The sequence below is a fragment of the Adiantum capillus-veneris genome, chromosome 8, assembly GCF_014529385.1.
Source record: "Adiantum capillus-veneris isolate H3 chromosome 8, ASM1452938v2, whole genome shotgun sequence".
In the NCBI taxonomy this organism is placed as follows: Eukaryota; Viridiplantae; Streptophyta; class Polypodiopsida; order Polypodiales; family Pteridaceae; genus Adiantum; species Adiantum capillus-veneris.
The window spans coordinates 41,481,761-41,509,321 of NC_140938.1; the positions used below are offsets into that span (position 1 = coordinate 41,481,761).

General features: G+C 44.7%; 1 protein-coding gene across 3 annotated transcripts in view; it reads right to left on the minus strand.

Moving 5' to 3' along the window:
- LOC147452035 (putative LRR receptor-like serine/threonine-protein kinase At1g05700) overlaps positions 1 to 25,674 on the minus strand; it is a 129,781-nt gene extending 104,107 nt beyond the window's left edge. For 2 of the 3 annotated variants that reach the window (XM_086517866.1, XM_086517864.1), the window contains exons 1-6: positions 25,533 to 25,674; positions 25,193 to 25,358; positions 10,086 to 10,635; positions 8,234 to 8,730; positions 3,378 to 3,510; positions 3,200 to 3,271 (exon numbers count right to left, since the gene is read on the minus strand). In XM_086517866.1, the coding sequence (XP_086373992.1) occupies positions 3,200 to 3,271; positions 3,378 to 3,510; positions 8,234 to 8,730; positions 10,086 to 10,635; positions 25,193 to 25,322 (1,382 nt within the window). In that variant the 5' untranslated portion in view covers positions 25,323 to 25,358; positions 25,533 to 25,674. The other variant, XM_086517865.1, reaches the window with a different exon arrangement.
- Between the last annotated feature and the right edge of the window lie 1,887 nt (positions 25,675 to 27,561).

A 27,561-nucleotide genomic window follows, 5' to 3' on the forward strand; every position in this document is an offset into this window, starting at 1 on the left:
CAATCTCACCCACATGTACCTAGCCTGCTCATCCCTACGGGCTATATGTATAAATGGCTGCAAATCCTCTCTAAATAACATTGTCACTCCCCCGAGCCCCGTCCTCTGTGCTCTGAGCGTGTCTCCTATCTGTAAGCTGTCTCCCACTTGTATCCACTGATGTGAGGCATGGATTGCCCAGAGGCCTGGTGTGTCTCAGAGTAAAAGATGATGTCTCTTCCAGTCAAACTATCCTCAAAAGCACCCACATCAAGACGCTTAGATCCATTACAGTTCCAGGCAGCCACTTTGAGTGTGGTCCCATAAGTCTCCCAGGCAGCACGATTTTGTGTGTGTGTGTGTGTGTGTGTGTGTGTGTGTGTGTGTGTGTGTGTGTGTGTGTGTGTGTGTGTGTGTGTGTGTGTGTGTGTGTGTGTGTGTGTGTGTGTGTGTGTGTGTGTGTGTGTGTGTGTGTGTGTGTGTGTGTGTGTGTGTGTGTGTGTGTGTGTGTGTGTGTGTGTGTGTGTGTGTGTGTGTGTGTGTGTGTGTGTGTGTGTGTGTGTGTGTGTGTGTGTGTGTGTGTGTGTGTGTGTGTGTGTGTGTGTGTGTGTGTGTGTGTGTGTGTGTGTGTGTGTGTGTTGTGTGTGTGTGTGTGTGTGTGTGTGTGTGTGTGTGTGTGTGTGTGTGTGTGTGTGTGTGTGTGTGTGTGTGTGTGTGTGTGTGTGTGTGTGTGTGTGTGTGTGTGTGTGTGTGTGTGTGTGTGTGTGTGTGTGTGTGTGTGTGTGTGTGTGTGTGTGTGTGTGTGTGTGTGTGTGTGTGTGTGTGTGTGTGTGTGTGTGTGTGTGTGTGTGTGTGTGTGTGTGTGTGTGTGTGTGTGTGTGTGTGTGTGTGTGTGTGTGTGTGTGTGTGTGTGTGTGTGTGTGTGTGTGTGTGTGTGTGTGTGTGTGTGTGTGTGTGTGTGTGTGTGTGTGTGTGTGTGTGTGTGTGTGTGTGTGTGTGTGTGTGTGTGTGTGTGTGTGTGTGTGTGTGTGTGTGTGTGTGTGTGTGTGTGTGTGTGTGTGTGTGTGTGTGTGTGTGTGTGTGTGTGTGTGTGTGTGTGTGTGTGTGTGTGTGTGTGTGTGTGTGTGTGTGTGTGTGTGTGTGTGTGTGTGTGTGTGTGTGTGTGTGTGTGTGTGTGTGTGTGTGTGTGTGTGTGTGTGTGTGTGTGTGTGTGTGTGTGTGTGTGTGTGTGTGTGTGTGTGTGTGTGTGTGTGTGTGTGTGTGTGTGTGTGTGTGTGTGTGTGTGTGTGTGTGTGTGTGTGTGTGTGTGTGTGTGTGTGTGTGTGTGTGTGTGTGTGTGTGTGTGTGTGTGTGTGTGTGTGTGTGTGTGTGTGTGTGTGTGTGTGTGTGTGTGTGTGTGTGTGTGTGTGTGTGTGTGTGTGTGTGTGTGTGTGTGTGTGTGTGTGTGTGTGTGTGTGTGTGTGTGTGTGTGTGTGTGTGTGTGTGTGTGTGTGTGTGTGTGTGTGTGTGTGTGTGTGTGTGTGTGTGTGTGTGTGTGTGTGTGTGTGTGTGTGTGTGTGTGTGTGTGTGTGTGTGTGTGTGTGTGTGTGTGTGTGTGTGTGTGTGTGTGTGTGTGTGTGTGTGTGTGTGTGTGTGTGTGTGTGTGTGTGTGTGTGTGTGTGTGTGTGTGTGTGTGTGTGTGTGTGTGTGTGTGTGTGTGTGTGTGTGTGTGTGTGTGTGTGTGTGTGTGTGTGTGTGTGTGTGTGTGTGTGTGTGTGTGTGTGTGTGTGTGTGTGTGTGTGTGTGTGTGTGTGTGTGTGTGTGTGCACATTTTGGACTCTCTTAGCATCCCATGCGATCGCTAGAACCACCTTGAATAAACAAAAAAAAGTATCCAGCATATATGGCTAGAAGAGAAACGTATCTCTGAGACCTTGGCAACAGCCAAGAGAAGGTGCCTCACTAATCCAACCCAAATCCAAAAAAGATTCTGCGTATGCCTCTCCAAAGTCCATTCGTACAAGTCAGAGACTATATAGTATAAACATTGACTCGGGGTCTCCTACTAGCTCCTAAGCAGTAATAACTCTTGTGTAATCATCTAAAGGAAGTGAGTAATCAATCCCCTTTGGTCTCCACGAATCACAATTTCTAGACCAGACACTCCCAACCAAACGCTCACAAACGCCCTTTGCAATCCAATGATCAAGTCCTAAAGGACTCTGGCCCTAAGCTGGCTCCTGTGCAGGCTGGCAGAGGCTCTCCTGTGAAGGTCTGCCAGTGTGCTCACCCACCTACCTCAAGCAGTCTCTCCTATGGTATACCATACATGGCTGTGTAGCTCCCTGTCTCCGTCTCAAAGCCCTAATCTATCTACCCGTCTCTGTGTACGATGTGCTAGCTATGATCCATGCTCTTTATTGAAAGCTGCTATGTAGCCACGCACCAAATCTCCTGTAACTCAGCCGATGGAGATCTGATCTGACCAAGACCTCTCTGCGGGGCTTCGGGGCAGTTTTTACAAGATGCACAACAACATTACACCTCAAAAACTGGTTAAGTCGGCCCATGACAACAATTTTCTGACTGCAAACCACTCCCTTCCACTCAGAGGAAATACTGCCTAGACTAGACAAATGACTGCCACTGCGTAACACGATAAAGGACCTCCAACAAATAGAATCAAACTGCTCAAGCATTTGAGTCACTACAGTTTTCCACAAATATTGAGCATGAGTAAACAAAAATCTGCATTAGGGTGCAAGAAAGCTAGATAAGAGAAGCCTCAGGGAACTTCCCATACCAGATTATTGCTCAACATCACACTTGCCTCTTGATCACCAGTTTTGCACTAGAAGTGTACACCAAGCATCCAGCTGTTTATTTTTAGTGCCCCCCCCCTCCCCCCCAAATAAACCCGTGTCATAGCTATTTTTCCTCGTTCCCCTTCTCTTGGGTTTCGTCATGCTGTAAAATACTTTATGGCTTGGTAGAGTCATCTGATCATTAATCATGATGGTATAAAACATAGTCTATATTAAATAAGTCGCAAACAAATGTGAGCCTTTTGAGACATTTAGGAACCTGAATTGGTATAAATATGACTGCTGAGATTCATAAGATTACAAAACGTGCGAAATGTTTTATGATAGTCAGAGCTTATGATTTAGACCAAGCACAGATGATGACTACTACGATGCCTCCTTGTACACTGACTCAATTTTCAGAAGTAAACACTTACACACTAGTCAACGCTGATAAATCTGCCAAAGCTGTTGGAATCTCACTTCTTAAGTTCATACTGGAGAGGTTCCTGATGTTCCATGTAATTCATAAATGTCAGAAAAACTACTATGATAAATAACACCATACGCATGCAAGAGGTTTGAAAACACAGCTTACATCCTATCAAGACTCACAGTGAAACAATCCTGGTTTGACTGCTGTTACTGTTACAATCAAGCCATGGCCACTTGTATGCAACTGGTAGGCAAGGATCACCCATCCAATTGGACAGATTCAATGACAATTTTATAGTCTCCAAAGCATGCACTGCAAGCACAGCCACAAATGTCAAAACCACAGATTGCTTTGAAATACAAAGAGCATGAGATATTGACACTTCAAGCACATAGAGAAAAGACAAAAAGAGAGTATAAGCATAGAAAACCGTTGTCATCTATAACAAAGTACGACATATTTCAAACATCCTCATTCCATGACAAAAAAATATGTGCGGCCCCCTTTTCTCTGTTCTAAGTATAGTAAAACAACAGAGGCAACATGATGACTGCTTATTACCACAGTTTTCCGTATGACAAACATGCGGTACGTGCATATGGAAAAGTATGGTTCACACCCCCAAGAAAATTCATACGTGACACATCACATATCTTATGGCCATAGTAACATGGGACGCCCATTTTTTGGCTTCCCAATCCCCTCGTCCCAGCACCATCTCCTTGTTTCAAACCCCTCTTGTGGAAACAAGGCCCCACTGAATAGACAGACTCAATGGCACATTCAGTGACAATCTATGATACATGTATCGGTTGTACCCAGCAACCCCGTCCCCCATTCCCCATCCCAGCTGTTCAAGATGCATCCCATGTTACTAAGCATATGGCACCCTAAACTCAAGGAAAAAATGCTAGGTATGACATTAAAACTGTCAAAGATTCGTAAATAAATGGATCAATCACCATCAGCATGTTACGTAAGTAAAGACTCAGAAGCAAATGCCAAAACCTGATTGTGTAGGTTGACGTAGAAGCAAAATGACTAAGCCCACAATGGCATGGGAGGTATGAGGAAGCAAGCCAAAACATGGTTTAAGCTCCATGATTCCGTGTTGCATGTACCATGGATGATGCAATGATCAATCAATTAACATTTCATCGAAGTTTTGCCACCAATAAGTGAGCCACAAAACATGTAAACATACACTTGACTGTAAAGTCTAAATTTGATAGAGACTGCGTAGTAAATTGTGTGCATTAGGATGTGGACAAAACACAAGTTTCAATCCGAGTTGCACCAAAAACTAGGACAAAGTCTGAAAACCTTTTCATCTGCCTCCATATGCAAACAATTTCCATTTGAGTCCAGAAAAAAAAACGATGCTTATTACAATGCATTGGCCCAAAAATCAGAATTTTAATTCAAAATTTAATGGGGGTTGAGCATCTTTCACACAGGTTTCCACTAGCAGAATTGCTGGTGCTAGTTGAGCAAAAACAGCCTTGGACAATTATGCTTGCCTATTTATGTCATATGTGCTCCACCATTTCTTTGGGCACTGGCAATCTTCATATTGGAGAGTAGTATTTGGTATACTTGAGGCAAGATCCCTCATTGCAGATTGGCATCTGATTAAAAGGCACCTACTTTGGCATGCTCGGGATGCACAGGAAGGCAATTCATTGCGACTTGGAAACAAGCCTTGGAGTATGGTTTTTACAAAACCCTCAGTACACCATTCTTCTCACCATGCTTACTTCCTCTTTCAAAAGGTAACTCATTGCGACTTGAACGCATGCATCGGAGTTTATATGGGACTGAATCAACTCGACATGTTAATCGGCTTTCATGTTCGAACCATAGCATACTTCTGAAGTAGAAAACAATGTGGCTGACGCACATCATTTGCCGGCTGCATATAATGTCAAAACCTTAGGACATGACACCTTTGGGCAGGCTGCAAGCCAATGAAGGATAAGGGTTGTGCTCCTCAAAATCACTCAAGGTGTCAAAACTGCACCACACAGACAAACGAGGCTCATGACTGCTGAACCTTCTTTGAACATAATTTGGCAGAACCTTATATCACTCATATTGCCACTTGTCCAGAGCCTATATCTGCTGTTGCTAAGTCATGTTTGTCCCTTCCTTATCCAGTTAATGCCGCATAAACCTTTTCAGCCAGATCCTTTGCTCAAACCTAAGGAAGGGCTACAAGATTGGACCTTATCATCTGCCACAGACTTTTCCCTTTGTGTGAAGACAGCAATAATGCTCTATCTTACCCTTTATTGTAGCCTGAGCCATCAGCAAGCTGCCCGTAATAGAGACAGAAATTTATGAAGATGCTAGCTTGGATATATCCCCTCAAGTTCATCTCTTCTGAGAGATGATAGTTAAGAGTTCACAACTCCAAAGACGGATCCACATCATTTTTGGATTTGCACAAGCTCGAAGCATACATATCATTGCATATCCTCTTTATCTATGTTCTCATTTTACCTCCATCAGGCCTTTTTATCAGCTCCTCTCACACCTGAAATCTCATGCCAATTTCTTCATTTGAGTTAGATTGGCATCTTTGGACAATACGGCTACTTGAACAAGCAATATAGCATTGATGCTTCTTCTTTTTTAGATGTTCGTTCTACCCATCCCTACCAAACCTCCTTTTCACTTTAGTATTGGATAGACTCTATTTGACCTTTTCCATCAATGTTTTCGACTTCCTTACAAGCTGTTTTCAAGTTAAATATAGGTATGTTAAATTTTTTATGCATTTGTGAGAAAATTTACTAACTTGACCATTGAAAGCACAGACCTCAATGAAAAGCCACAATATACACAAGTCTGCTTCACATGTGAAGGTCTATGGAAAATATACCGCATTCAAGGAAATAACTGGATACCCTTAATCACACATGTTTGTTGTTTTATATCTAGAAAGATGTGAAGGTATATGAACATGTGTGGAAATGCACTGCAACATAAGTTAGCTCTTCTATGTTGTGAAGGATTAGGGGGCTGGCCTCTACAACACCTCAAACCAACACAAAGAAAAAAGGATAAAGATAATAGCTTATGGGATGATCTTTGCTCACGAAGTTTCTCAATCTTACACACACTCAACCTCGACTAGCCCCGACTAGCTTTCCTCTACACCGCTACAATTCCCACTATAGTTGGTTGCACTAAAAGAAGCAAAGGGATCAATAAATCAAAGAAAAAAAGTAAGAAAAAACAATGAAAATCTTTGCATTTTTGGTAATAAAACCAAAGGCTTCATTGTTTTTCAAACGACCTTCCATGTGCTATTAGAGACTCCATAAACGCTCCCATATATACACATAGCTTGACCAAAAACCCATTCAAATCAAGCTTAATTTGAAAACCCACAAAGTTTAACAAAAACTTAGAAAAAGTGATGGAAAACTTGCGGGAAACTCAAACCCCCCTGCAGCCTTATTAAAGGGCCGTAAACTTTGGCTTTCACCCGACCTATACGTTGATTAATTTTACGTGTACTTTACGACACAAAGTGACTTCACGAATAGACCTGTGACTAGAAATCAACACTTCAAAACATCACGACTTGGTAGCTAGAGTGCTCCCAAGTAGACAGTGACACCCTGTTGGCCCCAAAGGTTAGAGCTGCACGAGAGCGGAATCATCGTGCTACATAAGACAAAGGAGAAGGCAAGCTTTCCATTAAAGCTGTGATCACCTGCACCAACTACTCACACACACAGTAGCTCATGATAATGTCAAATCAGCCTCCCCCCTCAAGAGAAATTAAATTTGGGTGCCCCCTCAGCTAAGGTGTCATGCAGAATGGCTCTGGATCCACCAAGTTTCCGCTTTGCCCTTTTGGTTTAAATTCCTAGTACCCACCAATATATGAAGTCTCGACGAGGGGCCTAAATGACTTAAACTGAGCCTAGCCACCCTTTCACTACTCAAATTTCAGTGCTAATCGGGCCCAACCATCTCGTGGCGGCCTGGCCTTCACTACTGCGGATGAAACTCCCTGCCAACGGCCATTTCGCATTGGCCATACAATGTCCGGCCATTTGTGACTTCAAAAAGAGTCCCAAAAAATAAATAAAAATCAAGGGAAGGAAACCACCAAATAAGGTTAGTGTTTGTCACAATCTTGTGATAGAAACTTTGCCTTTTCGTATATGTGCAAGCAAGGTATTGCAGCACATAGTCTACCCTCGACTGGCTACACCACAGGGAGCCGCACACAGCATAGCTATCATACGTCAAACCAAGATGAAGAGTGGTCAATATGCAGAGATAAGCACCCACTTTCATCAGCCCATTGAGGAAAGACAACACTCTCAACTCACCACGCCAGGCTCTCGCAAAGCAAGAGGGGAACCTCCACAACAAAATCTCCACCCTTTCACCACACGCTACCTCAGCATGGAGCTCCTTCTTCTCTGTTGAACTCCCCACTTCACTCGCAACCCAAAGCTGAGAAAAGGTTCAGTTTTCTTCATCAGCCCATTTAGGAAAAGACAACACTCTCAACTCACCACACTAGGCTCTCGCAAAGCAAGAGGGGCACCAAAAATCTCCACCCTTCACCGCATGCTACCTGAACATGGAGCTTCTTCTTCTCTATTCAACTCCCCACTTCACTCGCGGCCCAAAGCTGAGAAAAGGTTCAGTTTTCTTCATATTGTAAGTGCACGCACTTACTCTTTGAAGTCTCGACACTTCTATGTACAAAAACTGCAGAACTATGTACCCTACACAACTAGCCCGCATGCATAGAGGCAGTTGGCACGCACCGCCTTTGTACACATTGTACAAGCATGCTTTCCTCAAAGTCTTCGGGGTGGCTCCCATCATTCCGTAAAAACACGTCACAACGTACCAAAGCATGTCAATTTATAAACAGCTAATTTGTTGGAATCATCAAGTAACACAAGGTGAGCTGCAAGTTGCAAAGTAAGATCCTTCCTATTTTTTCAAGTGCACAACAGACAAACAAGAAGAGAACAATAATATCAACTGAAAAACTAACCATCCTGATCAAAAGTTGAATGATCCATTCTCTGTAGAAAGTAAGATTCTGCCGCATTTATAAATGGAGCTCTGGTTGAATTCTCATTTGGCATCAAAAGTAAGGTGAAATTGCCAACAGCAACTGTAAAATTCTTGTCAAACAACTCCAAAGTATTGTAAAGTCCTCTAATATCAAACACATTCAAAGCCTGATAACTTGAACCTCTATCAATATAGACGTCCATAATTTGCCGTTGAGAAGTGCTGTTGTCAAGTTCAGCAAAGTACAAAGAAAGATAATACTGCCCAGGACCAAACCTTGTCAAAAAGTTGAAACTCATGTTTTCGGTGTTGTTGGGGCTCCTTGCAGTTTGCATTACTTTAGAGGGTGGCAGGTCATCTGTCCATGTGACTGATACAGTATTGTTTGTGGTGATTATTGTGTTATGAGTTGAAATGCCTTCAATGACCCTTGAATCTGAGTCCCATATACGATCATACACATCATCAGGATACCTACACAATCTTACACAAATGAGCAAAACTCACCAAAATGCAGTTTGAAACATTAAACGCAAATAAACTACATTGATTTAACTCTACTACAAAATATTGCCTCATCCCATAAAGATTATCAAACTTTATGCAGATGTCAATTTCTGGCATAATTAGGAAAGGATTACTCATAACTCTCTAATGTCATATGAGGCCAGGATACCTACATAATCTTACACAAATGAGCAAAACTCACCAAAATGCAGTTTGAAACATTAAACGCAAATAAACTACATTGATTTAACTCTACTATAAAATATTGCCTCATCCCATAAAGATTATCAAACTTTATGCAGATGTCAATTTCTGGCATAATTAGGAAAGGATTACTCATAACTCTCTAATGTCATATGAGGCCAGCGATGTTTGAATAGGCAAATTGTAAGGTAACAAAACTACCTATATGCATTGGTTCAAGTAGTTTTCATATCTCATGAATGTAATATACCATTATAAGGTCCCAAATTATCTGATATCAATCATATCATAAACTGAAAAAAAAGGGCATCGAAAAACGGTAAAATATCCACATGAAGGACTTACTGTTCAAAAGGAAACTAAGTTAAGAACTACTCAAAAGAAAAACACTAAAAGCATCACAAACTCAAGGTCATGGCACACATTAGTTAAAAAAAGAGAAAAAATCACAAGGACGCTTTAAGGGTTTTAAAAATAAAACGGCTGTAGCCAAAACAAAAATTCTCAGTAACACAAGACAATTTTTCATAACATTCACTCCTGATATAGAAGTTGTATCAGCTGTAGCATTGCTGCATTATACATGTGAAACTTGAATTTAATATTTTATCAGACAACAAGAAACATAAATTTTACTGCTTGTCCAAACATGAACTGCCACATGTTGCAGTGACTATCTTTTCTTCCTTCCTATTCCATCAAATAATCATCTTGACCCCTTTTTGCTTTCCTCAAAGAAGTGCATTAGAAAATCTTTGACGTGATGACCAAGACCACAGCGTTGGAGAGACAGACCAAGGCCCTTAAAGCAAGTCAGAAAGGTGAGAAGAGCATGGCAGAAGGGTGAGACTATCTTCAGACTCTCCAACCCTATGTTAATCCAATACCACTGCCTAAACTCTGGATAGTGGTGCATGTCACTTGCTCAACACTGTAAATTGGTCAAAACATGAGCACACAGAGAAATAAATCTTATTATTGATGTGAAACCTTGCATAGGCAACAGATAGGTATTGACAAACTGATTTTGCAACATTCACGTTTCTCTCTGAGCTGTACAAAAAGAACATTCCTCATCTAAACAACACAAAAATCCATAAAGACGATTGTCAGATTACCTCACTGAACTACTGTCCTCTTGTCCAAAATTGATCCGAGAATTGCTCATCATTAAGAAACTCTGATGGACAGGTGAATACATCATCTGATTGGAGGAAAGAAACCGTATTTCCAATGAGGAAATGAAGGGGTCGTGATTGGTTGTGCTGGGTCGCCCCACACATACACTCGCAGTGTCACTAGTAGCAAGAGCTATCATCTCATGAGTAACCACCTCAGAATCGTTATTAAATGTCACGTTGGTCCACACGTTAGCCCCAAATAGAAGAACAAAACTTGGACGGCCTTCACTTTCAGAGAGGTTGTCATAATTTCCATATAAGAAACCAGCTCGAATCAGGTAAGAAGAGTTGGCTGTTGTATTGAATACATAGCAACTTTTTGTCACTGCTTTGTCAGGAAAATATCTGAGTGTGTCATATGGCGGGGATGCAGCAACCTCAGTTTTATTATTCAATCCCAGAGACGTATAACTGCTATCTGTTGTCCATAAAATACCACCCAAAGTATTCCTTTCTGATGCTCCGCAGTCAATACTGATAAAACCAGCTACAAATAACACAAATTCTCACAAATTATTATCCAGCATACACTTCACATTGAAACTGTAGAAACATTCTAAGACACATACCAAATTCTGAAATTACAGTTGGTTCAGTCTCCATGATTAGAAGATGTATATGACAGTTAATTGAAGTCACAAACATCACCAATAAACTTGTAAATTCCTTTCCAAACAAGAGACATTGTGGAAAAACTAAGGAAGAATGTAGCCATGCTTACTGGCAGCTGCTGCTCCTCTCTGCTGCCTTCTACCTCCCACCCTAAACCCCCAAGCCTCTCCTCCTATACCTCAGCATCTAAAACATAAGGAGCACACTGGTGTAGCAATCCCCAAAATACAAGACCCCATCGTAGAGTATAACATATGAATTTGCAGGGAGAAAGAAGTTCCTGAGGGGTCAAGCCTAAAATGCTGGACCCTGTGTAGAGTAAATTTGGAAAAGAACATAACAATCTGGGCCATTCTCTCAGCGGCTCCTCATAATATTTTTCACAAGCCCCCTATAAAGTAGCAGCTTGGCAGACATCTAATGGAGAGGAGAGATGTGAGGATTAGTGGTGCTAATCCTATATTTAAGACTAAAACTTCATACTTAAGATCAAACTCGGACTTAAGAGACAAGAACACTTGTTGTTTGAATGATTGAATGAACGCTTCAAAACTGAGTACAATAGGCTCCTTATATAGGAGACGAAGAGACACAAATGAAAAGACACGTCTCATGGTGAAGAGACGCAAAGACACATCCTTTCAACAAAGAGTTGCAACCACTGGACGAAGAGTCGCAACCATAGAGCGAAGGGATGTGACCAGTCGTCGAAGGAGTGTGGCTTTTGGCGAAGAGGCACGTCTCTTGAGCAAAGGGTCGTGACCATCCAAGCGTAGGGGTTCACCTTTGCGTATCTCCAACTAGGAGTAGATGTAATACTGCAACACAGTCACAATCGTGACATTCCCTACCATTTAAAATGAGAGCCTCAGTTAAAGGAATGACTTTTGGTGTTGATAGAATTCTAGGAAAACATTAAATCTGCAAAAATCTTCAGTCTTTGAGTTATCTGAAACCTGTGTCTTCAACCTTTGCTTGTTGCGAAACCTTTTTGCTTTGACTGCTGGCTGGATCATATTGAAATAACCAATGTTGACCAAGAATCATATCGTAGTAAGATAAAGGCATGACTTCGAAATCCAGTTGATCTGCATAATTTTGAATCTCGAAGTGCAACTGTCGAACTGTCTCATCACAAGTTAAAATTGATTCATTTGCTAATTCCACATCATATAAGTGAGATGTCTTCTGAGTTGGCAAATCAAGCTGTCATACTATCTGAGTGTTGACGAAATTATTAGAGCATCCGTTGTCCACCAAAATGTTGATGGAGCGACCATTGAGAGTTCCAACAAGGCTCAGAACTTGCTTTGAAAGAGGCTCCAAAACTAAAGTATCACACTGAGCATGCTTCTGACTTCACAAGAATAGTCGTATCCTCTGAGACACGAACTGTATTGACCACAGATTTTCCTTTATCCTTAGCAGAATCTGGTTGTTCAGAATTCGATGATGTTTCCGCGTTGGAATTTCTTTTCAAATTAGATGGATTTGGTCTCTTTGGACATTGATACCATCTATGGTCACCACCGCAAATTGCACATACTCCTTCCTTCTTTGAAGTCAAAGAAGCATTTGGCGAAGTGCCTTGCTGAGTATTGGAATGCCGATCTTGAGAAAAATCACGTCCTTTACCACGATCAAGTGGAGCACCTGCTTTGAGATTGCCGATCTTGAGAATAGAACCTTGAAGTTGAATAAGGCTCCATTGCTTGTTGTCTGAACTGAGATTGTTGCCGCTGACTTTGGCTATATTGTTCTCTACAATCGGGTTGTGAAAAGCGAGCAATGTTTGAACATAGGTCACCAGGGAGAAAATTCCGTGTAGGACGCCAATTATCACCAAGACGGTCCACATAGGCAATGGCTTCATCCAGGGTGACAAGGTTGTATTTGTGCATATCGTCCTTCAAGTTGGGTTCGAGTCCGTTGATAAAACTGTGAAGTTTATCAAAGGGACTAAGGGTCTCTATCTCCAGAGTTAGCCTTTGGAACTTTGTGATGTACGCGGCCACGGAACCTGTCTGGGCTTAGGCGGCGAAGAGAGGACTGGGCATGAAAATCTGCATTGGCAGGTTCGAATGCCTTGAGAATAGCGCGCCGGAATTTTCCCAAGAAGGTGTGTGTTTACCATCAGCAACCCATCGTTGCCACCAAAGAAATGTTGTGTCCTTGAGCAGAGAACTAACGAGTGCAACTTTTTTACTCTCGACCAAATATGTGTTTGATAAGTAAACCTCCATTTTGAACAACCATTGGTCCAGCACGCGCTTGTCGCAGTGACCATTATAGGGTTCCGACAATTTAACATCAAGCTTCTTCTTTTGTGCAGCATGAAAAATTTATAAAGTAATTGAAGTTCATGATTGTCTACCTCGTCTGTTGGATTTGATTCGTTTTGTTCGTTTACTTAAGCTTCGGAAGAAGGTGTTAAATCAGCATATGTAGTCCGAGAAGTTGTAGGACAATTCCGGGAAGTGTTTACTGACTGCATCTCATCCAAGCGAGTGTGAAGTGATGTCACGTGCACATCTAACCCTATGTGTACGTGGACAAGCTACTTCATGACTAGGGTTCAGTTCACTTCAATTCAATTAGTTTAGGAAGCGTTCTGACACTTTTGTGAGTCAGTTCGCAAACCGTGCATGTCCAGACACTTAGAGTAGATGCATATCCTCTGGTTGCACACAACATGATCATCAGATTTCCATCAGAACCCATCGGGAGCATTTGTACAGTGCATAGACCTATTTTCCGTATTTTAGCCAATTTTCACTTATTATTTTTAAGTGACTTTTGTTGGGAAACTGGGTAGGGCTCAGCCAGTATATAAGAAACCCTAGCGCTAGCACTTTCTGGCAAAGAGGCAGCAAGGACCTGTGTCCAACAATGCACCTCCTCAGCAAGACCCCCCCCCCCCCCCCCCCCCCCCCCCCCCCCCCGGGGCAGGATACATAGCGTTTTCAGCCACAAGGACAGCCAGCGTTTTCAGCATTTTGCAAATTAGCCAACATTTGCAGTTGCAGAGCAACCTGGCGACAGCAGACTCGACAGATACCTAGCGTTTCTGCATCAGACCCACAAATCAAACCTAGCGTTTTTGGAGCAGCACATCAACCCAGCGTTTTGCAATTCCTTCGCGACAGCACCCCCAAAAGCATCAGCGTTTTCAGTTTGCAGCAGTCAGATCCCGCAGTAGAAGTCCCAAACCTTGTAGATCTCACCTTCCCGCAGCAGATCCTCGCCGCACGGTCAGATCAACCAAGGTTTGCAGATTCAGCCCGGAAAACGCAGATTTCAGCATCTGCGTTTTCAGCACGTCGTCGTCGTCATCATCGTCGTCACCGACATAGAGTCAGAATTCAGCAGATAAAGATTTGCAGATTTCAGCCCTGAGCATTTTCAGATTTCAGCCCGTCTCGTCGTCGTCCTCATCGTAGTCGACATCGTCGGCAAGTCCATTGCATTGTAGAGATTTGTGCAATCGATAGTAGACCGCTCTCGCCATAGAGAGTGGGGCCTTCAGAGGTGGGTTTGACAACATTCTGGTGTCATATTCCTCTCTCTCTATCTCTCAGTCTCAGCACCTTCATTCACAGTGTTTGCCACTTTGTTTGTGATCAATTGCACTCTCTGACTAAAGGAACGGAAGGCTTTCCCTTCCGTAAGTGAAAGGAACCTTGAGCGCAATTTGGAGCACTCATCTTGAGCAAAGTTCAACTTTCACTTTCGCTGCACCTTACAAGTGATGCAAGACTTGTGGAAAGTGTGGCCATCTGCTCTTTGATAAGAGTAAGGGCATCGTCAAATTGACCACCTCCGTCCTGAGAATTCGGCATGGTTACGCCTCAAAGGGAACTCTCGAACAAGTGCAGGAGCAGGTTCTGGGGTACTCCGGGAATGGAAAGTCCTTCTAGAATAAGTTTGCGCTCTGGAGTTTGGGGAATTGGGAATAATTATAACGTCCAGCTCTGAGTAGGAGAATCCGGAATCACAATCACTGCATCTGGAGTGAAATTGTCGGGCAAGATTTCGTCTGGGAATTTTTTATTTTATTTTTCTAACATGTTATCCAACTGCTCTCGTCGGCGAAGGATAATGCGCGCAGAGTGTGCACACCAGTCAGCACGGGAGGAGAGGCCGGAGGAGAACCTTCGAATAAAAATGGCGCATCACTGGCTTTTTTTGACACTTCTTTTATAAGTTTAATTTAAGGGTTACTGTCACATGAGGGTTAAAATTTATAAGGGCTGTTCACATTGGCTTTGAATTTGGGTTAATTTAAGGGAAGGCCGGCCAAGTTGGACATTGGATAATGGTTTAAATGTCAAATCGTAAGTGGCTGCCAGCGTAAAGAAACGTGGAACGCTGCCACTTGGGAGAGAGCACTTGGGAGAGAAAACGCTTGGGGGAGAGAGCGCCTTGCCAGTCACACGAAGGGGTGCAAGTGCAGAGGTGCAATTCAGCCCAGCAAATCAGCCAGCGCTAAATTCAACAATCAACCCAATGTTTCCAGAATTCAAGCCAGCGCTACAAATTTCAGCCCAGCGTTTTCATAATTCAGCCCTTCAAGTTGTGTGGGGAAGGGTGCCGCGAAGGGGCACATCGCCTTGGGAAAAGGTGCGACCATTCGCAGGAGAAGTGGCCAATCACGATGACCTTTCGTTAGAAAGGGTGCAAGCACGGAGAAGTGAAAGGGTGCATAATTTTGCCGGATACATTGCACACACTCATGGCTGTCTCGTTCTGTTTATGTTGCTTTTATATGTGTAGAATTAAATCAGTTACCTCATACCATCGGCGAAGAAGTTGAATTTCATCTTTCTTCTGCTTCCATACAACTCCGGGAGAGGGGGGAGAGGATAGCGGCGACGGTGAAAGGCTCACAACCTTCGGGTCCCGGAAAAAAATTGTTCTGATACCACTATGAGGATTAGTGGTCCTAATTCTCACCTTGAAGTGTTATGTGACAAGAACACTTGTTGTTTGAATGATTGAATGAATGCTTCAAAACTGAGTACAATAGACTCCTTATATAGGAGACGAAGAGACACAAATGAAAAGACACGTCTCATGGTGAAGAGACGCAAAGACACATCCTTTCAACGAAGAGCTGCAACCATTGGACGAAGAGTCGCAACCGTAGAGCGAAGGGGTGTGACCAGTCGTCGAAGGAGTGTGGCTTTTGGCGAAGAGGCACGTCTCTTGAGCAAAGGGTCGTGACAATCCAAGCGTAGGGGTTCTCCTTGGCATGGCACTTTGCGTATCTCCAACTAGGACTAGATGTAATACTGCAACATAGTCACAATCGTGACAAGAGACAAGAGTGGTGGACAAACTCTTGCTGCGGGATACTTTTTTGTTACCCCTCTTTCGCTGCCCATCACTGCCTAGACAGTGGCACTAGCGTTTGCTATCGTCTTGTGGCAAGCTCCCCTTGGTGGCGCAGTGGAAAGCCCTCCTCGCCCACCGTCTTAAAACGTTGTCTCTGTTTCTCGGCGCCAATTCCCCCCTTCCTCTATCGCTAGCGTTTTGACACACATGGCGAACGGTGGCCCTGATCCCTACGGTTACCGTTTCAAAACACAGCCCCCGGTAGCATTGGGCGACAACGCCTCGATGGCCGGGTGAGGTCTCTTGGCGGTGCCGGTGGAGCCCTTACTTAGCCCGTGCGTTTTGAAACGCAAGCACGCAGCCACGTGGCATTAGCATTCCCTGCGCACGACCCGTGGTGCTCTTTGGCAACGGCATTCCTCCCCCACCACTACACATTGACCCAGCGTTTTAAAACATTGTGGGCCAGCAAGTGTGGGGCGGCATTTGTCTGCTGAGGGATAAGGTCGGGCAAGTTCTTGGAGTCGACGGCCTCTTGCTTCGGTGACCCGGAGCCCAAGAGAGGGGCATTGGAGGAGACACACTTGGTGCGGCTTGGGAGACGAAGAGGTGGAACTTGGAGCCTAAGAGAGGGACAGCTGCTTGTTCTTTTTGAGGCTTGGTTCGAGCCGCCACCCTTGGAGAGCGAGAAAGTTTCCCGGAATTCCAGATCTTGCAACTTCATCATTGTCCTCCCTTGCTCGAGCACCAGCGACAAATTAAACGGCAATAACTACACTCATAGGAATTCGATCATGCGACTCTTGTTCTCACGGAAAGGCTTATGGGATGTTATCGACGGCTCTGAGCCCTGTCCCACCAAGGACCCCCACAACAGGTACACCCGCTTCAAGATGACGAATATCTCAAATCGTGTGTCGATTGGAATGCGGCTAATGCGAAGGCAATGTTGGCCATTGTGGGATCTCTTACAAGGGACCTTTCTCCAGCTATTCAGACTTTAACGACTGCCAAAGATATGTGGTTCAAGCTCGTTGGAATGTTTGATCGCGATTCTATGATGTGAGCAATCACCCTTCTTGGATAGTTATTTGCCATCCAATTTCCACAAGGAAGTTCCATGCAATCATTTCTTTTGAAGGCTAAAGTTATTCATGATCAACTATCGGCTGTGAAAAGTGCACTGACGAGTACTCAGTTAGCTACTTTGGTTCTCACGAAGTTGCCTAAGGAGTATGAAACGGTGTCTAGGACACTTCGGCTACAAGTCACGAGGGAAAAGCTAGAATTTGACGATCTCAGCTCTTTTTTGATTAAGGAGGAAGCCGTGTTGATAACTCAAGGCAAAATTCAAATTTCTGAGACAAATGGGGAAGCACATGGTGAAGCACTTGCTGCTTCGGATTCCAAAAAGAGGACGAAAAACCGTTGTTACAATTGTGGAAAGCGTGGTCATTTGGCCAAGGATTGCAGATCCAAACGCAAAGACAGAGATTCTACAATTGACAAAGGCAAAAGCAAGCATCAGGAGAAAGCAGTGATAGTGACTCAGGGAAGGACAGCAAAGAGGCTACCGGTGTAATGGAGTCTACACTGGCACGGACTCCTGCCTTCTAGTCACATGGAGATTGGTGTCACCAGTAGCTTCAACCAAAGAGAGGCTTGTGAGTGGCAAAGAAGGGCAAGCAATGTTCCCTATATATGATTTGGACCCTTGTGTTGGAGTTCAAGTTATCGGTGTTTGAACCCGTAAGTCAAAGTTCAATGCACATGCATCTGGCAGGGAACCAATCAGACGTATCTAAAACACTATGGATGAGTGCATCAATCCATTGTTGTTGGTTGGACTATGGAGAGGGTGTGTTGACCATTTCATTATCTTGGATTATTATATTCGGACATGATGTGTTCACAATTCACAAATGGGGATTCTTGGACGTAGTGTGGTCTACAGTCCAAAGTTTCTAAAAAGGCAACCGATGCTCAAGATGGCACTCTCAGGCACAAAGTTGAGGGTAGCAAATCCGAGGTGTATCCAGCATTACCGGTGTTGCTGGGGTTTCCATGGTAGCTTCTTCATCAACTTGGTCTCATTATTGATGTCCACTATGAGCTGCAGAGAGGGTGTTGAGTTTTGGCATCTCAAGTGAACTGCCCACTGTGATCCCATTCTTTCTTTTGGCTTTTAGGTATTTATTTTACTTAGGGCAATTTTCTAAGGTTGCTATATAATCAACCCCTTGCCTCCATTGTGTACACATTCAATTATTCATTGCCAAGGTTGATTGGTTCAGGAGACTCTCTCTCTCCCTCTTGAATAACAGGTCTTGAGTTCAACTCTCCTCGTCGGATAGATCTTTAAGGTCTCTTAGGATAGTTTCCTACGACGTTAAAATTCTCTTCTTCTTCTTCTTCTTCTTCTCTCTCTCTCTCTCTCTCTCTCTCTCTCTCTCTCTCTCTCTCTCTCTCTCTCTCTCTCTCTCTCTCTCTCTCTCTCTCTCTCTCTCTCTCTCGTGCTCTCTCTCCTTGGTCTCTACGCTTCCGCATCGTTGACTTTGACAGTTTACATTTATAGGAAATTCCCAGAATTGCCCTACCTAGCAGAAAACCCCACGATCCTGATAAATCGCCTAAAATGCTAATAAATATGTAAACTCACTAAAAGTGACACACATATTTAGTGGTAGAAATTCAGAAGCCTCGAGACTCTGACCCCGGGAACCCTAGGAATAGGGTCCTGTCTCACGGTGCATCGCCGAGAAAAGGTACGCCTACCTCAAATACGGCCGGGCACAACCACAAAACAGCCCTCGCTCCCTAATCTGCTCTTGGGAGATACTGGAGCCACCACCAGACAGGAATCTGAACTCTAACAATTCAATCTAGGCAATCTATAACAAAAGAGTGGCTCCCCTCTTGTGCAATCCGCACCACACCAAATTCAACTTGCTGATTCATCGGCAACATTTGGCATAGACACTGTTAATAATCCAAAAGCTTCAAAGTATAGCTTAAAACTGAAGAAAATTTGTGATGCTCTCCTTCTCCATCCACTTTGCATTGAGGGCCAAAAAGTGTCCTTGACCAAATTATCCGGTGGACCTAGCTTACCTTTCTGTGGCCCTGTGACCTGTCGATAGCCCTGCTGGTCTCCCCCTCTCCACTGGCACCTCAATGAGAGCTCAGAATGATTCTACGGAGGATCCGATCCCTTCTACAACACACATGGATTCTCGCAGAGAATCCGACAGAGACAACACCCCTTCGACTATAGCGTGGAAACAGAAGAAACCAATGAAGATTTAGGCAAAATTCTAGTGGGGAATCTTGCAAGAGCAGAGTACAAACGTCAATTGCAGGTTGACACGTGTGAAAAGATTGATCAAGAAAAGCGGAAATTGTACTCGCAAAAAGAGTTTGACAAAGCTCTTGAAAAGAAGATGAACCAATTAATTAAAGGCTTAAAGTACTCTTAGAAGAAGAGGAAATCAGGAGATTTCCCTGGTTATTTCAGTCAGAGGTCGCCTTTCGAGGTGGTAAGTAGATCCAAGAAGCGTGTTCGTTTCGAGGATGACCCAGATTTTTCTTTGTTACAACTTGAACATTCCAAGCGAGAAATCAATAGCAACATACGAACAGAAATTGCAAAATCACTAAACTTAAATAGAGAGAGAAAAAAGGAGAGTCGGCACGGCACGACGGAGTTTCGAGCCAAGACGCACTGGCCCCAAAGACTAGCGCCCCTTTCGGTATTTCTTTATTATTGCTCTTCTCAAAGTACAACTCCCGAGGGTCAACTCTCTCCAAGACTCTATGTCCACATGCTCTACGAAAGAGTGGACCTCTGGGAACTTATAAACGTACAAGGGCCGCTCAAAAGCAGAGCCCCAAAAGCAATGCATCCAAAAGCATCTGCTCCTAAAGCTCCATGCAAAACTGCCAAAAATCTGCCAGCGTGAAATAAGGAAATCCGTACATCCTCCCACGTCGGCATTGCCATTGCAAATCACGGGATTCCGTACAGCCATGCCACGTCAACAATGAGCGCGTTTTATGGAAATCGGTCCCAGATTAGGGCTCTTCTTGTTGGAGATTCGAGACGTAGAGAGACCTACATTTAGGAGCAGAGGACCTACATATGGAGAATCCATGAAAGGCAGATCGCTACTTTTTACAGTGGGACTACTTGGGATGGCCCACCACAGGTTACCCAGTCACACCCTCATTGGGGCATCCTTCTTGATCGAGCCATCCAGCTTGGCTGCTCACGAAACCCGAGGATGCGAGGATCTTCACATCATAGACGAGGTCTACATCGGAGGCTACGGAGCATCATTGAGAAACATCGAGCACCCCCCCTCCCCAAAGAGCTCACCATGGAGGACATTGAGGCCATGCTACAAGGACCCATGAGAGAGTTCATGGGATGATCACCATTTTATACTCTCTCCATTATGCACCTCAGTAGCCCACATATGATTTTACCCCTCCCCGTATGCTTTTAACTAATGTATTATGGGATGAGGCTGTTGATGATGATGAGGATGAAGGTTAGACTTACAGACCTACCCACTCTAGGTACCCTCATATATTTTATTTTTATGTTCCCCGGACAAGGTACACTCTAGGCTGTTGTTGATGATGATGATGAGGATGAAGGTTAGACTTACATACCTACCCACTCTAAATACCCTCATATATTTTATTTTTATGCTCCCCGGACAAGGTATTAGAGTCACACATGGATGTAACCTTTTAGTCTCATAGGCTATTTTGGCCTTTTGAAGACGTTAATATAACAATTCATTTCATTTCATCTCTCTCTCTCTCTCTCTCTCTCTCTCTCTCTCTCTCTCTCTCTCTCTCTCTCTCTCTCTCTCTCTCTCTCTCTCTCTCTCTCTCTCTCTCTCTCTCTCTCTCTCTCTCTCTCTCTCAGTTGGGCCCAGACCTATTGGGTGGCAATGGATGATGCTCTTGTGTCGTTGACCATCTCTTTTCACTTCAGTGTAGCACACAGTCCACGGGTAGCAGCCCCTACTCGCTACACCTTCACGTGGGAGACGGATTCGTAAACATAGACGAGATCTACAAACGCCTATGCACTGAGGAGCCAAGGTGACCTCTGGAGGAGCTTACTACTATTCTGACACAGACATTATATGATGCAGCAGCAGAGGCATATCCACACACCCAACCTGAGCAGAGACGCCATTCTGGGAGAATGCCTCAGAACAGCTGATATGATGAGGAATGCACCCAAACTAGAGCTAGACTTCAGAGGAGGTGCTTTTGGGGGACATCACTCAGACAATCACAGATCGACTTCCGACGCCTAGTGCGGCGGAAGAAGAGGGCATTTTTGGCTCGACTAGAGCAGGATCTATACCAACTATTCTTGAGTCAGGACTCGCGTGAGGCATGGCGACTCTTTCATGAGCAATCCCCCCCCGCCTGCCATTACCTCTACAGAGACTTGGGGTCAGTACGCATCATCTTTGTACACAGTTTCTGGACAGCCGCTCCTTCCCGACCCCCCCGATCCATGCCCACACACGTGTCACTGAGATGGTGAAGGCGGCCATTGACAGGATGAGGACTGGGAAAGCATATGATCATGATGGCTTATTGGTTGAGCATTTCATGCATGCCAAAGATCTACTGGCAGAGCTTCTAGTAGTTATGTTTAACTGTGCCATGTGTGAGGGCTTGCCTGATACTTGGAGCCTATCTACGATTGTACCTATCTTCAAGTCAGAAGACCCTATGGAGCCTGCGAATTATCGCACTATCATGTTTGGACACACAATGGCGCGGTTGTACGTATCCATTCTTGAGCAGCAGCTGAGTAGATGGGTAGAAAGGGAGGAAATGCGTGCAGTTGGGCAGGTAGGGTTCAGAAGAGGCTTTTCTACTCTTGACCATATCTTGACACACACGGCCATCATCAAGGAGAGCAGATCCCATGGAAGACGGATCTATTGTAGCTTTGTGGACTTCCGCAAAGCATTTGACACAGTACCCAGAGCTAGATTGATGCGCAGATTACAGGAGATGGGAGTACCCACAGAGCTCATTTTGGGGATCATGGCATTGTACAAATCAGTAGTAGGGCATGTACGCACCTCAGAGGGTCTATCTACACCGGTTCCTATTGGTATGTATGTGGATGAGTTTTCTGACTACATTGAGACAGATGGTGATAGAGGTGCACCGGTGGCAGGGACATGGATTCCGCTATTGTTATATGCTGATGATATTGTCTTGATCTCCGACTCTTCGGAGGGGCTGCAACGTCACTTGGATGCTTTGCATAGGTTTTCCCATGAAAGTGGTTTGTCTGTCAACCTTGGTAAAACCAAGGTCATGGTATTTAATACCACCCCACAATGGATCAGGAGGTCAGCGCCCACATTCACATACGGCCAGGAGACAGTGGAGTATACAGATGCTTACACTTACCTTGGAGTGGTTTTTAGTGGACCAACATTTTCATCGAGGAGAGCAGCAGAGACTAGATTGACCAGAGCCCATTCGGCATTGGGTAGATTGGAGAGGATGTGTTCACAAGTTCAGTTTCACGAGCCTCGGACGAAGCTCTGGCTCTTTGACACTTTGGTGGCTTCTGCATTGCTCTATGGAGCTGAGATATGGGGGCCTTCCTTGGATCATCACGGGAGGACATGTCGCACTGATGGATGGGGGGACATGGAGAAGCCTCTGGTCTCTATGATCTCGTGGCTCATTAGAGCCACTGCTTCAGTACCACGTGCCATTATCCGAGCAGAGCTAGTTGCCCCCCCACTAGTGGTTGAGGCGCTCACCAGATTTGTCTCCTTCATACACCGCATGTGGAAACTTCTCAGAGACAGATACACCCGCCTTGCACTTGAGTCCTCTCGACAGTTAGCCATGCAGGGAGATGCAGCATGTTGGTATGGGGAGATGACATCATGGTTTCAGGCACATGGGTTCAGCATAAACGAATTGCCCCCCTTCCAATACTCACTGGATGCACCTTCTCTGACTCTTACACAGTCCGAGATCACCAGGAGGACATGGATACAGCCAGCACAGGAGCTGTGCACGAAGATGGCTTTCTACAGAGAGCATCTTCTCCAGCTTACGGAGGATGATTTGTGACGAGGCCCAGACACATGAACACCCACTTGGCTCATGGCATACGGTGTGCTATTGGCCAGATACGCACATCTTCACACCAGCTGCTGCAGATCGAGATTGGGAGATACAGCGAAGTACCAGCAAAAGCCAAGACATGCCTCCAGTGTGACATGGAGCCTGAGACAGAGTTGCACTACACATGCCACTGCCCCGTATACTACCAGATACGAGGCCGCTTCCATTGCTTGTTCAGAGAGGGCTTTGGACACTCTCCAAAGTCATGAGGTACGAGGATCAAAGATGCCTAGGTTTGTTTCTGAGAGAGCCTAATGAGAGGAGAGGCCAACCAGTCTCAGAGACACATCACAGACTTCTTTAGAGCAGACATTGGACACCCAGAGGAGCTACTACCACAACAGAGCTTGTCGCCTCACACCAAAGGCACACTAATCGACCGAGCGACTCAGCTGGGGAGATCCAGACGCCCACGACTACCGAGGACTACACAGCATCGACGGAGGCTACATCAGAGGATTCGGATCACTTTGGCCCGACATGCACGACGCCCGGTCAGACTGCTGACCATGGAGGAGATTGATGAGACTCGCCAACAACCGATGTTGGATCTCTTGTGACTTGTGATTTAGCTATCGCAGCTAGCTGCTTAGTTCACACCTACCAGTTTAGGATTCCATAGTTTTTTTTTTTTGTCATTTTGTTACTCTGACTTTGTATCAGATCCACCACATTGTAACGCTCTGGTCTCATAGGTCAGTTTGGCCTTTTGAAGATGTTAATATAACATTTCATTTCATTTCTCTCTCTCTCTCTCTCTCTCTCTCTCTCTCTCTCTCTCTCTCTCTCTCATGTTTTTTCATTTCATCTAAACCATCTCTCATAAAGACTTGGATATCAGAAGGACTTGGATTCAGCCAACACAGGAGTTGGGCAGCAAGATGGCTTTCCATAGGGACACCTTCTCCAGCTCACTGAGGACGGTTTTGTGGTGAGGCCCAGATACATGGAGACCCACTTATCTCACGGGATACGGTGTGCTATTGGCCAGATGCGCACATGTTCACACCAGCTTCGGGTGAAGACTGGCAGATACATCGGAGTATCAGCAGCCAGGACATGTCCACTATGTCATACGGAGGTTGAGACAGAGTTGCACTATGTATGCCATTGCCCAGTTTACTATGAGATACGAGGTCGCTTCCATTGCTTGTTCAGAGAGAATTTTGGACCGCTTTCTAGAGTCATGAGGTATGAGGACCAGAGATGTTTGGGATTGTTCTTGCTGAAGCTACAAAGACACACACAGAGCTTGTTGGAGGAGAGGCTAGCCAGTCTCAGAGACGGATCACAGACTTCTTCTGTAGAGCGGATATTGTGCAGCCGAAGGTGCAGCGACCACAGCAGGGCTCATACTCTCCTCACACCAAAGGCATGTTGATCAACCGAGCGATTGAGCTCGGTCGAAGATCCAGGCGCCCATGGCTGAGGAGGACTACACAGCATCGGTGGAGACTACATCAGCGGATTCAGGTCACCCTGGCCCGATATGCACGACGCCTAGCCAAACTCCTACCATGGAGGAGATTAATGAGATCCGCCAACGACCGATGATGGACTTCCCGTGATCCTGATGAGGATTGTATATCATGCTCACTCTTGTCTTTGCCCTTGTAGCACTTCTGTCTCAACCCTGTATCAGCCTTTGTATCAGATATTGTATGAGCCCCCCCCACTTACCATCTAGTAGGTAGGGATTTTTTCTGTTTTTTTCAGCACCTCACTTTTTATATTTTTGTACTGTACTAGATTCCACCACGTTGTACCTTTGCGGTCTCATAGGTCATTTTGGCCTTCTGAAGACGTTAATATAGCATTTCTTATTTCTTAGCATCTCTCTCTCTCTCTCTCTCTCTCTCTCTCTCTCTCATATGTTTTTTCTCTAATTAGCATTGGATGCTTACCTTGAGCATGCACCAGCTCAGGTGCTGCGCTTGTAATCAAAAGGAACACAAAAACAACCGAGAACGAAACTGGTCCAGAAAGTATTGCAAGTGCACCGAAAGCTGCACGATCCCACCTCATTCCATGCATTCGCCCCCTGATTTTACTCCACTTCAAAGAAAAAACCTGGGTATGTGCAAGGGTGTGTGTGGAAGAAGAAAGAAGAAAGGAAGGGAAAATCAGGCAATGTCAGATGAGAAAAGAAGAAGAAGAAGAAGAGAAGTTGTGACGTCGTAGGAACAATCCCAACACAGAGAGAGAGAGAGAGAGAGAGACTCTGTGTGTGTTTGAAATGCTTACTTTGGGAGTGGACTGCGCTTCCAGCGGATGTACTCGGTCAACAAGCGCTTGGAATCGGTACACAAATCACACGTCCAGCACTGCCGCCTGTGAGTGAGGATAGGTAAAAACTTAAAAGGCCCACCTATATCCACAATTTTACAGAGGCCCAACTTATGGAATGTATGGCGAGCTTTAGACAAGCCATGTGGCAGCTAAGGAGCCCACAAGGCGTAGAAGGTCTCAGTAGTTACATCTAGGGCGAGGTTGGGCTCACTAGCTAAATGACAAATCGAGAGCAATCGTAAAACATTTGGATCAGCCGCCATAGACCAGCAATCAAGAATTGTAGTCCACATTTTGCATTGCCAAGCTCTCTATAGCGGCGTGTTTTCAGGGGGTGGGGTCGCTCATAGAGAGGTGGATTTGGAAGCCTCTCTATTTTCTCTCCCCTATCCCTTTGTGCCACCTTGGCTGCACTCTCTCTTTGTCACCCACTCATCTAAACCCAGCCTACATCTATACAATTTTACATCATGTGTGGAATGTATGATGGAAATTTAAAAAATTTCTAAGCTGGATGTGGTCACAGTTCAATCTCTCTCTTCTTTGCTTCCTCTATAAGTCTCTTGTAGTGTGCACCAACTATGCTTCATTGTGCATATGTTGGGCATTTGATGGTGGAGGTGAAGAAGTCTGGCACCATGTGGCTCAAGCACAATGTGACATATCCTATAGCAGGGCACACACATGCTACTCTACGAGCTAGGAGCATGGTCAAGCCGGTCACGACGTTTAGGAGTGGGAACGCTCTCTTGGGTATAGAAAATGAGGATGATGCTTATCCCAAGTGTCAATATCGGTCCCCATGCTCGATCGCAACGCACGATATTCCAGGGGATTTCCCCATGCGCGATGGCAACGCATGAGACCATGGCAGGGGAGCGAGGAGGCTGCTTGTAAATGTGTGTGTGTGTGTGTGTGTTGAAAGCTCTACACTCTTGGCATGCTTTGTTCTGAAATTTCTCTCTCATAGCCTAGAGCTTGGCGCTCACGTTACACTTGTCCCAAAGCAATTGTTTCTCAATTGGTACATAATTGCCACGTTCATGTTATGCTCACTTTGCACCCATATGAGAGCCAGCGAGAAGAAACATTAAGTTTCTTTTATTACTACTACCTTGCCAATACCCTCTAATTGCGGCATGATTAACTGATAAATCCTTCAGTCAATTCCACTTTGACCACCATGTTTGAGGGTGGTGTTGTGCCATCGTTTGGAACTTGTCTTGCAACGAAGATTCTTGTCTTCTCCTCACCAAGCACTTGATACCCTATGTATTTGACCTCGATCAGCAAAATATAGCTCGTCACGCATTCTATTACTACAAATCATTAAAAAACAAGGTGAGGGCTCATGATGGCCTACAAAAGGCAACTGAAGATCAAGTTTTTGGGATGAGAAGATATGTAGTCGAGTGGTTAGCAGACCAGTAGTTGTAGCCAGTGTCGGACATGGTTTGAGGTATATCATTACTGATTCATATATGGTCTAGCACAGAGTTGTGTATTGTGGTTGGATGGTGTATCTGTTGGTGGAGGAGAGTGGAAATTTTTTTGTATGTGTTGGCTTGAGCAAGTGTGTTAATGTTGAAATCTCCCATTATGATCAGTGGTCCTTCCAAAAAGAGTTGCTAGTGTGTGTACCAATTCTCATGTGATTGAGCACCTTTATAAATTTTGCATCGTTCTATCTCATTGTGATCATTAGCTCATAGCACTTGGGGAACTCACGCCAGTTTGAAGGTGTGATTGCCTCAACAAGAGGTTGCTTGCTTGTGAATATCCCCCAAGAGTCTTTCACTAGGGTAGCTTGGCAAAGGTCGCTGTAGAGTATGACGTCAAGGCCTCTTTTTTCCTTTTGATGACATGAAGATGTGAGTTGGTCGATGAGAAGACACTTGATCCTATCAAGGAGACTTCATTGAACACTACTAGCTCCAAATCTTGATAAAGTAAAGACAATGCATCTAGCTTTTCTACTCCAAGC